At 38.0% G+C, this 12201-nt stretch overlaps 1 protein-coding gene across 2 annotated transcripts in view; it reads right to left on the reverse strand.

Annotated features, from left to right (window-relative positions):
• Positions 1-1204: 1204 nt before the first annotated feature.
• VPS4B (vacuolar protein sorting 4 homolog B) overlaps positions 1205-12201 on the reverse strand; it is a 31436-nt gene continuing 20439 nt past the window's right edge. Inside the window, exons 6-12 of one of the 2 annotated variants that reach the window (XR_014074740.1) lie at positions 10347-10503; positions 9673-9821; positions 9212-9293; positions 8617-8836; positions 6221-6361; positions 4560-4732; positions 1205-1776 (exon numbers count right to left, since the gene is read on the reverse strand). Coding sequence is in view for 1 of the 2 variants with exons in the window: in XM_081562288.1 (XP_081418414.1) it covers positions 4631-4732; positions 6221-6361; positions 8617-8836; positions 9212-9293; positions 9673-9821; positions 10347-10503 (851 nt within the window). In the remaining variant the exon portion in view is untranslated. Of the gene's footprint in view, positions 1777-3839; positions 4733-6220; positions 6362-8616; positions 8837-9211; positions 9294-9672; positions 9822-10346; positions 10504-12201 lie in introns of those variants that run through there. The other variant, XM_081562288.1, reaches the window with a different exon arrangement.

Below are 12201 nucleotides of genomic sequence, written 5' to 3' on the forward strand. Positions count from 1 at the left end.
AATTGTGTATTCCACGATATAATTAGGCAACCTGCAGGATCAAAAGCTGACTTTTGATTACTTTAGTACTGTGACTACAACTGCTTCTTTCAGCATAGTCATGAAGGATCCCCGGGTTTCCTGTCAGCAGTCTTTGAAGTTCTTGTGCCTTCATTTTGTTTAGTACTATTGTTGTTTAGACCCTGAGTCGTGTCCAGCTCTTTGCAACCCCATGGGCTATAGCCCCGCCGGGCTCCTCTGTCCGTGGGATTCTCCAGCCAAGAGGACTGGAGTGGGGAGCCACTGCCTCCTCCGGAGCGTCTTGATCCAGGCGTGGAACCCCCGTCTCCTGCAGTTGCTCAACGTCGTCCCCTCACTGGATACTTCATTCCATGAGGCCACAGACAGTAATTAGCCACCAGATCCCCGTCCACTCACTTAGACGCTGTCGATGCTGCTATGATCTGGTTTTTAAAGTCCTTCCATCTTTGCTGTGCTCAAGACTGAAGGACTGGGCAGCAGCGCCTGAAAAGCCAAAGCTGGTCAGGGGTTCAGGCGGTGTCCGCCACCTGAGGAGGACCTCCTCACCGTGGTTCCTGGATCCAGGGGCGTTCCCACAACCTTGTAGGCAATAGGGATGAACATTCCTCCAAAGTACGTTTGGTGAATACCCTCCGTCCTTTTTTCCTTAAAAACGTTTCCTTTTCTGTTATTTCATCAGGTTCCAGAGGAGACAGATTCCTGTCCCTAGCTGACAGGTTGACTGCAATTTTTTCTTAAAGACTTTTAATTTTGGGAAAGTAACATATGTAAAGATAAAAACAAAGAAGAAAATTAATAAGTATCTGTATTTCTATCACACAGATTTAGCCATTGTTCTTGATGTGGGCTTGCCTGGTGGCTCAGTTGGTAAAGAATACGCCTGCAATGCAGGAGACCTGGGTTTGATCCCTGGGTCGGGAAGATCCCCTGGAGAAGGAAATGACAACCCACTCCAGGATTCCTGCCTGGAGAATCCCATAGAGAGAGGGGCCTGAAGGGCTACAGTCCATGGGGTCACAAGAGTTGGACACAACTTAGCAACTAAACCACCAAATTCTTAATGTTTTCATTCCTAATTTTCTTCTTTTACAAGTAAAAATTGTAGGGTTGGCAGGGAGAGAAAGAGGGGCAAAAATCATACACACTCTTTGTAAAGTATTCAGACTTAGGAAAAATACGAAGGTTCATTCACTCAATAAATATTTATTGAGCACCCATCAGGCACTGGTACTGTTCCAGATCCTGAGGGGACAGCAGAGAAGAAAACAGACAAGAAACCCCCAGCTTTCCTGGAACAAACGTGAGGAGAAATCACAGGGAAGAACAGCAGTAAATCACACGGCATGTTAGATGATGGCGAGAACTACAGAGAAAATAAAGCGGGTGGGGGCTGTTTTCATGTCTCTAATTGCTGCTACAATACAGAAGTACAATCTTTACTTATTAACCTGTATCTTCTAATCTTGTTAAATTCAGATTCTAAGTTTGTTACTTTGGATTCTCTACATACAGAATCACGTCACCTGAGGATGACAATTGAGTTTCTTCCTTTTTAACCCCTTTTATTTTTCCTACAACTGGGTAGGATCTCCTGCACAAGCTGAAACACAGCGCTGGCAGCAGGCACCTTGGTCTCTTCCCGATGTCTGCGGAGTCAACTTCAATAATTCACAATCAAGTATGGTATTTGTTCAGAGTTTCTGCTTGTTTCTTTGGTAGATGTTCTTTATTAAATTAAGACGTTCTCTTCAATCCCTAGTTTATAAAATTAAAAAAAAATCACAAATGGTGCTGGAATTTTATTAAATGCTTTTTATGACTCTTCAAAGACATACCTTTTCTCCTTTATTTCTGTGAACACGGCAAATACAAATTTTTCAATTTTAAACTACACTTCTTGCTTTGTACTGCGCCATGTACGTGGAAACTTGCTGGATTCTGCGGTGAAGATCACTGCCACCGCGACAGGTTTCAAGCTGCCCATGCAGTGACCACAGGTGGCCAGAAATAAGAAAATCTGGTTCTTGGGGCCAAGAGGAGCCAGCTCTGGCACACCTCTGATTTCAGCTCCAAGAACCAAGACTGACACTCACCACAATGGCAGTAGACCAGCAGGAACAGAGCAGCTTCAAATTATCTCTTTTATGAAAAGTCTCACAGATAAACTAGCAAGTTGATAAATATGGATACTAACTCCCTTAATTTTTTCAAGCCTTTATTATGTACATCATAAACAGTGTCAAGCACCATGCTAATCCAAAGGAAAGTTGGCTTTACTTGTTGGCTCAGAAGAAGACTCGAAAGTCCCTTGGACTGCAAGATGCAACCAGTCCATCTTAAAGGAAACCAACCCTGAATGTTCATTGGAAGGACTGATGCTGAAGCTGAAGCTCCAATACTTGGCCACCTTATGGGAAGAGCCAACTCATCAGAAAAGACCCTGATGCTGGGAAAGACTGAAGGCAGGAGGAGAAGGGGACGATAGAGGATGAGGTGGTTGGATGGCATCACCGACTCAATGGACATGAGTTTGAGTCAACTCTGGGAGATGGTGAAGGACAAGGAAGCCTGGTGTGCTGCAGTCCATGGGTCACAAAGAGTTGGACATGACTGAGTGACTCAACAACAGCAAAAATCGTAATGGTCAACATCCAGGCAGAGACAGCCTAAACATTCAGCTTCCTCCTGAGTAGTTATCTGCCCATAAAGAGCACATGGAAACGGTCTATGTCCCACCATTCTAGAATAAGTTTAAAATGACTAGGGGGAGACCGTGTGAATTCTAGAAGCAGTTTTAAAACCAGAAATGTGGAAAATGGCTAAAAGTGACATAGATACTGAGGCATGGTTTTCAGAGCACACAAAAGAATTAAGTGATAAAGTATTCACTTGTCATTAATGCTGTACTTACACACTATTTGGTGAACTGAAGTAAAATACTTCCTCAAAACAAAATTTGGATTCACAAAGAATTCTGGATTTAATTATTACATAGTTTATAATAATATGTTAATTCTCTCAATGACAAGATTTTAATAGCAATACTGTATGATTCTGAGGCGGCTAAAGTAGAATCTTCATGGCTACATCCTTAATTAATAATTTTTAATGATCTCTTTGTATCTAATCAATCTAGATAATATTTTCTCCTATACAGAAGATCCCAAAATAAAGAAGCGTACACAAAATATAGCCAACAGTAGGTTATATCAATTTACTTCACGTAAGAACAGCGTATTTCGGGCCTATGATTTCCATTTAATATCAACAAAAACAATCTGTACAGAAAACCCCAAGGCAACCATATAGCATAATATGTAAAATGTGCAAATAGACTTTAAAATGCAAGTTATTCTATAGCATTTGCAAGGCAGAACTTTATAGCAAATTAAGGAAATCTACCTCATTCTAGCTGACTTAATAATACTCTGCATGGAGAGGCCAATGCAAATGTACAAGGCACAACTTAGTGTTGGTGCTGAAGTGTGTAACACACCCCCTCAGATTATTTATTTGAGGGTATTAAAATAACATAAAATCATGTTTGCATTTTATTACTTAAGGAGACTATCAGCTCATTTCTAAAGCTTCATGAAACATTACACTGATAACATATGTGTGGTCAGGACAGGCTGTTCCCCAAACTTAAAAGATCAAAGACAAGACTCTAGCTATCCTATATTTAAAAAATTTATATATATATATATATATATATACAAACACACATCAGATATCACATACAAGAACCTTTCCATAATCCAAAGGGAGGCCGTTTGTCCCTTTAAGTAAAGGTTCCCATACAGTATTTCATGACAGAATTATTTAAAAAGTACATGTTTATTCACCACCTGTTTTGGTCAATCTTGCTACAAAAAGACACTGAAAGACACAATTTTTTTCTTCAAAGCAAAGACAATGTCTAACTTAGAGAGTCCTTCTCTAAAGATTGCACAGTGAAAGGTATTACTTAGTGAAATATAAAAAAGCTTGCAGCTTTTATAGAAGCTATTTAAATCTACATGGAGGGAAAAAAGTCAACCTATCAAAAATCAGTAAGACCCGTGGCTACAACACAATTAAGAATCTTTCAAGCCCGATGACAGTGCTCTCTGCTGTTTGACTGCCCATCCCTGAGAGTAAAGCATTTAACATGTTTTTAGTAAAGCAAATAAAGTTTACTTTGATGAGAATGATGCTTAAGAATTTTTTTTTTCAAAATATGAAATAAGCCCCATTTCATTTTAGCTGGGAAAAAAAAGAATGCTCTTTGCAAAGACCACTATTCCTAACAGTTTGAAATATTTGTATGGCAATCAATTTTAATTTTCTTTTTACTGGGCAATTTCTATTCCCTGCTATTTATACGTCACTCATTTTCTTCTTTTTCCTGTCTGTGTGTGTCACTCACTTTTTATGGCCCATTATTTTATAATTTTTGTTAACGGGAAGATTTAATCGGTAATGGAGCAAAAGTACATATAAAACTTAAAGGAACGCTAAAGCGAGATCTCTATCTCCCTGTGGTGAAAGAGCTTTACCGGAAAAAATCTGACTGCCGTCCAGGAAAGCGAGAGCACGCGTGGCGAACGGCGCCCTCGCTGTCTCTGGTCTAGCCCTCTTGGCCAAAATCCTCTGTAAACTTCTTCAGTTTCAACAAGTCGTGTTCATTGACCGTGGGCTTTGTGCTAGACAGCGACCGTAACATGTCCGACTGTCAGGAAAAAGAATGGGGGAGGATTAGTCATTGATTTAATTGAATAAAAAACATTTCATTATCAGCATTATTATTACTAACTTTCACCTAAGGTTAAATCTGAAAATCTGCATTGTGTCACAGACTACTGATGATAAACTCTCTCGTTTCCCTAAAAGACAACTTTGACTATGTTACTCCTCTGCTTATAAACTTTCAGTTGCTTGCCCCGTCCTGATCATAACCTTCAAAGGCTCCTCGGCACCCACGGAAGTACAGTCCTCTTCGCCCAAGGACCAAGGCCTCCAGAATTAAACCCCAATCTTTTTTCTGGCTGTATGTTTAATTTTAAAAAGAGCAGCTGTCAAAATGCAACTCAGAAGGATACAATCATTCACTTCTGTGAAACACAAGAATACCATTTAACCAAAATCAACTAATCAAAAAGTTTAACTATTAGCTAAAATCAAAATCAAAATGGCAAGAAAATATACCAATGTAAAAAATTTATTAAAAAGTTAACTTTTAGGCCATGTCTCCTGTAAAAGAGTAATGGAAAAATGATCCAAAGAATGAAACCGTTAAAAAATAAAGGATTTCTAAATAATTTCTCAGATAAGCAGTGGTTAATTAACACATAAATATTTCTATATGTTTACAGATATATTATTATATACATATACATACAAGCTTATATACATATATGTCTCTATGTCTAGGTCTACCTATCATGTGAAAGTTACTGTTAATTTTGACATATAGATTTGAAAAATCTTTAACTAAGAGAAGATTTTAAAACGGAATGTTCATATTGGCTATACCCCAATACAAAATAAAAAGTTTAAAGTTTGGGGGAAAAAACTGAACGCTCATAATAAATACGTATCTTTTCTGTTTTGGCGGCATACCGCGTGGGATTTCAGTTTCCTCACAAGGGATCAAACCTGTGCCCCCTGCAGTCTTACGGATTACTTTATTTCCTCCATAGAAACTATAGAAATGCAATATTTTATGAATATTTTAATTCCTTCAATATAAACTGTAGAAACGTAACTTCTTATAATAAAAATTTTGTTTTCAGAGCTTTTAAAAAAGTATTGCATTATTTAAACTTCCTGTGATGCCTTCAGAAGTAAAACAGAAAAACACTGTTATGAATACTATGATTCACATAATAGTGTTTCTGGATATTTTACTAAATCAGAGATTCAGGGAAAAAAATTTTCACAATATTATTGTAACACCTGTGTCAGAAACCTGTATGTTTTAAAAAACAGCTTATTCACTTATAATTAAAATTTCCTTGAAGCTCAAGAAAACATTTAAAGATAATTATTTTTGATACTTTATATTCAATTAATCTCTATAACCTTTAAAGTATTACTATTAAACATGTCTGACCATACTAACATGTTTAAACTAAATTTTATAAAAGTGAAAATTTTATCTGACAAATTATAAAATATAATTTAAAATTTTTTTAAAAAATTAAACAAAACGTCAAACCATGCAAACAACTGGCTCCAAAAGTTTATCCCCAGGGACGTCCATCCACGTCATCTCAACGGCCCCCGGGTCGCCGGGGGAGCAGGGCGTGAGCAGGTCATCTACTATGTTGTTAGGATCAGCTCGTGAAGGTCCGCGAACCTGCAATAAACAGTCATTTGAGATATTTATTTGAACAAATTGAATAAATATTACGATTTAGACCACCATCAGGAAATCTGAACATGTACTATTACCATGTTTTATTAAAATGCTTAGTTCTGAAAATAAACAGAATATACAACAAAAAGTGCAGCTATCTCCGGGTGATGAGGTAGATTGTGTTTCATTTTAATGTTTTTCTTGATGATTTTCTATATTTTAAATTTCCTACAATACATTACTTACATGATCATAGGGAGAAAATAAGGTAAAAAAAAAAATTCCCTGTGCCTAAAAATACCTTTTTTCTTTTCTAATGGTTATTAAGTGGTAATAATCCTAGATACCAAGAACAGACCTGCACAACACACTGCTATATTTAAAACAGACAAGCAACAAGGACCTATCGTATAACACAGGGAACTCTGTTCAGTATTCTGTAATAACCAAAATGGGGAAAGCATTTGAAAAAGAATGGATATAGGTGTATGTATAACTGAATGACTTTGATGTACATCTGAAACTAAGACAACATTGTTAAACAACTATAATCGATAAAATAAAAATTAATAAAAAATAGACCTACTTAAAAATTCCTTTAAGTTACTCTATTTTCCATATTAAGAAATTTCTGTGATCTTTGGGAGGTTTATTATTGTGAAATTACTGTCTCTCCAACAAAAACTCCTTCAAATATAAGTACAAAGTTAAATGCTGAGTGTAATTTCAGTGCTAGCTGAATTTATAACTCATAACTGGTTTAAAGTAAAGAATTTTCGCCATACCCAGAAAAAGAACCTCTGTGACAGTCGCATGTAATTTTCAGCTTGCAACACCCATGTATCAAGTCAGGGGCTGCTTCATCCTTCATATTTGTTTTAAATGACTGGTCTTAAATACTGTCTGAGGATTGGGGGGGGTAGAGAAACATTTTCACTTTACTTGTTATGTATTTTATTGTTTGTCTTCTCTCACAAAAATTTCAGCGGCAGGGATTTTTGTGTTTTTCGACTACTGTACTTTCTGACTTACCTCTGGGCCCAGATTAGTGCTGATACATTTAATAAATAAAATCACAGGCAAACGTGTTCTTACGGACCGAAAAGCGGAGGAGAAGATGGAGCCATACAGATCTACTGGGCTGGGGACACAAAAGGCCTGATGTTGACAGATCTGGCTGCTTCACCTTTATCCTCCTAACAAGGGCCTGGCTTTAGGGTCGTATAAGCTGCCCCCAACAGTAATACAGAAAACTGACTAGAAGTTCTTAGCAGGGAAGGACTGAGTTCCTTCGAAACGGCAAAGAGAATGTAAGAAGAAACACAATGGCTGTGGCATAAAACTTGATCCCGAGCTAACTGCGTTTCTCTCAGTAATGAAATGACTGAAGAAGAGATGAGTGACATTTACTGGATTGTTCAGGTACCATGACAGCTGCTTTATGAATCTTCCTCTTTTCATTCTCATATGAGCATTTCAAAGCAGTGTTACCATCCTTATTTAAGAGATGATAAAAAAAAAAATGAGACCTAAAAAGGTAACACAATTTGGTCAAATAGATAAAATAAGTAAATTGTGGAGTAAGGCTTCAAATTCAGGTTTTAATTCAAGCTCCTCATTTTTTAAAAGAAATTACTTACCGTGGTAATACATGGTATACAATAGACATGGTATACAATAGACATAATACATGGTAATACAATAGACACGCATATGCTTACCAGAGTCGTGACATATTAGTTCGTCATATACTGATGGATTAAGTTTGCTGACAGTGTTTTGGGATTTTCACATCTATGTTCATGAACATATTGGTGACTGCTGTTCTCAGCAAGAGTGTAGGTCCAAATTACCTAGTCTACAGTTACTTAAATTGAGTCTCCCAAGACTGCACAAAATTCCCTCTAAAACCATACATGCTTACGTCACTCATGAGACCCAGCAGTGCACAGAGGAGCAGGAGACGAGAGGTTAAGACCTCTGTGCCGAGCACAAGAATTAATTTAAACGATATTTAGCTATCATTATTGTTACTTTGATAAGGAGGTGTAAATGTATGGGTAACACGCTTCAAAGCACTGCATACAAAGTAGTTTTAAAACACATCGGGAGAATTTATTTCAGTATCTATCACGTAAATCCACTTATTTATTACACAAAACTGAAATCTTCCTAAAATTATTCAAAGACAAGTCAACAGTGGTCTCAAAACTTGATTTTAAAAATATATGAAAAGACAGATGAACGTTCCTTACCTTTTTAAAATGAGTAGCTGACTGCACTTTCCTAACTGGCTGCATAAGCGCGTCCCGTACGATGATACTTATGTCTGCCCCTGAGTAACCCTCAGTTTTCTTTCCAAGGTCCCGGAAGTCTGCTTCTGTTAAACTGTTCTGAGTGGCCCCCAAGTGCAGTTTAAACATTGCTGCTCGGGCATGGGCCTCAGGCAAAGGAATGTAAATTCGTTTCTCAAACCTTAAAATCAAAGAAAAATTACATCAAGAATATTACCATATGATAATATTTAATTTCTATTAAAAATTACTTTTCCAAGAACTAAGGAAGACATTTAGATATTCTCTTTTATCCAGAGCTAAGCTGAGTACATTAAATGGGCCCGTATCCACCAGATATGGGTAAACATATATATTTAGGGTAATAAAGGGAAAATACCCAGAACACATTAACAACAAATGCCTGCCTCTCCTGTCCAGGTCGGGGGTCAGCAGGGTTCAAGCACACTAAAAACATTCTAAAGTTATCAGAATGCCTCCTCTCTAGACTGAATGGGAATTAATATTCATTTACTATACTGTAACTAGAAATAAGGTATTTCCTGTATTGTCATACCTTCGCCTAATGGCAGAATCCAGAACCCAGGGTATATTTGTAGCTCCCAGAACCAAAATTCCATCATTGTCCACGCCAACCCCTACAGCAAAATAGATACAGTTTCAGATAATTTGTCATTTCAGCGTTCTTTAAACCTCATCTGTATCTTCTCTTATGAATGTGGTATTTCTTTGTTAAAAATGCCTCCCCTTGAGAGTCTCTCTGAAAAAAACTGTATTTAACCATATTTCATACTACTAGAATATGATGTAAATATTCCCAACAGTAGAATCTCCTAAACTGTGGGAAAATACTATTAATATTCTTTTCAAAATATTTCTCAAAAGATTAAAATTTGAAGTGTACTTTTTCCTTCTATTGATATTGTTTCTGGTGTAAGTGAAAATATAAATAAGTCTCTTCACTACTTATACCGAGATGATTACAACTGGGTAGAAATTAAATCAATTGAGCACTACCTTGCATCTGAACTAGGAATTCTGTCTTAATTCTTCTTGCAGCTTCACTTTCATTTTCACTTCTTGAACCACACAGAGAATCGATTTCATCAATGAAGATAATCGAAGGTTTATTCTCTCTGGCAAGTTGGAATAGGTTCTTAACTAGCCTAAAAATAAATTAAAAGTTTCAATTTCTAAAAATTAGCCAACGACACATGACAGTGAAAACATTTAAAGAAAACAATGCAGCGACAGGAGCTCTAATAGATCAAAAAGCCTATGGCATTTTGATCTAGAAAATAAGACCACGACACCTGGGTAACTCACTTCATGCCTTACAAACCCTGCTGCTCAGGTGTTTCGTCCTGTCCGACTCGTTGCAGCGCCGTGGACTGAGCCCACCAGGCTCCTCTGTCCACGGGATTTTTCAGGCCAGAACACTGGAGAGGGCTGTCATTCCTTCTCCATACATGTGTCATATATCCTAAACCATACGTGTGTCACATATGCTATCTTTTCCCTATGAAATAAATTTTGAACTAGGGAACAGTTTGACAGAGAAATGGATACCACCTATATTACAGCACTTTTTGGAATGCCCATTAATGATGTAAGAAACCTATTACTTTATAGACTGATATAATGACTACTAGGTAAAGAAAAACTTAAAAAAACACCAATTTACTACTTACTTTTCACTTTCACCTAGCCACTTAGAAACAAGGTCAGAGGAAGATATTGAGAAAAATGTTGAGTTGTTTGCTTCTGTGGCTACAGCTTTGGCTAAATAGGATTTTCCAGTCCCAGGTGGCCCAAATAACAGGATTCCCCTCCAAGGCGTTCTCTTGCCTAAAAAAACAACATGAGAACTTCAAGCCTGTTAACTTCATCACCCACAGTGAAGAACAGCATGAAGAGGCTTCCACTCTAAAGCTGGCAGGAGGATGAAACAAAATTTAAATAAATCAATCTAAGGTAAATATGTCTTAAATGTACTTTATTTGCTTTTTAGGACCACTTTGTCAAAACCGTGTTTACACAGCTATAATCCTCCTGACAGGCAGCCCATCCGCACGCTCACTCACATGACCGCTATGTGCTGAAACCACAGTGGCAGACGGAGACGACCCAACAAGGGTCTCTGACCTCCCAGGCCTGCCCGTCTATTCAGGGGAAAAGAATTCGGTTAAAAGGGAGCTGATCATCCACTGTGTGCACAGCTCAGACTCAGAATGTTGTGGGAGAAACCACGCCCACAGGGGAAAGGCAGCTGGCAGTTTTTCCTTTAACATTCATGGCATCTGGAGGGGTGAGACTAACACAGTCTGGATGACTCATGAAGTCACACTCCATTCCTGATTCCACAGGAAGCACAGGTTATTGTTACAGGCGGCAGATTTCCATTCTGATGATTGGACAACAGTAAGGGGACTCCACCGTAAATTCTAGTTTTGCCAAAATATAGTAACAAGTGAACACAACCAGTTCTTTGAGCCTCAATTCTACTAATGAGAAATTATAATGTTGCCTTAAATAAACCAGGCTGGGTTACAACTGGCAATAAAATATCAAATACACATTTTTAAAAAAACAAAACTACTAGGTGTAAACTGTAGGTGGACACAAGGTATCTGTAAAAGAATGATATGCAGATGACTGATGGCAAAGCTAAACATTGTTTGCTGTTCGGGAAGCCTCAACTTTTACTTGAATCCTATTTGCCTAGTTTAAATGTCTGCAACTGTAAGTCAGTGTCCCCATAAGTGTGGTCCATATACCACTGGTGGCAGATGAAATGCCTTTAGGTGGTATACAAACACTTTCCATTTAAATAATTTTTAAAATGCATTCTATGAAAACACTACTCATCCATAGAGACACAAAGACGTCTTTTATTCCTTTAAACAATTTGTGTGGCCACATCGCACAGCATATGGGATCTCGGCTCCCCAACCAGTGACCAAGCCTGCGGCCCCTGCACCGGAAGCGTGGGATCCTAACCACTGGGCCGCCAGGGACGCGCCCCCAGTGGTCATTCTGCAGTAGAGTTATGAAGTCAACACAAATGAGACGACTTAGAAGTTCAATGTGGGCAAAACAAGCTGCGATGTTAGAAGTCAAGAGAGAGTCCCTCTCTCTAGGGAAGACACAGGGAGGGGTTCCTAAGCGCCTCACATTGATTTCTCATCTGGGGGAGGAGTACCATCTGCGATAATTGATGAAGCTGAATGCACATGGGTTCCTGCATGTCTTTGTATATTTATACTCCACTTTAATAAGTTTCTCTAAAAGTGATTTAAAGAAGAAAATTTAAAAAATAATAGTACGCTTATATGGAAAAATTCATGAAGATTACACACAGGACTCATGTTTGAGAAACACTGGTATAACATAAGTTCAATTGCATTTTTGTACCTTTATAGGATTCTGATGGCAATTTTTACACGGTTAGTTTCATATTCCTCAAGTGAGGTTCTGAGTCGCAGCTCGAAGCTGGGTGGACAGCGGGCTCTTGCTCTTCATCACTGCTCTATAGGACACTGCTGT

This window comes from Giraffa tippelskirchi, chromosome 14, assembly GCF_054371585.1.
Source record: "Giraffa tippelskirchi isolate mGirTip1 chromosome 14, T2T-mGirTip1v1.2.pri, whole genome shotgun sequence".
NCBI classification, from domain to species: domain Eukaryota; kingdom Metazoa; phylum Chordata; class Mammalia; order Artiodactyla; family Giraffidae; genus Giraffa; species Giraffa tippelskirchi.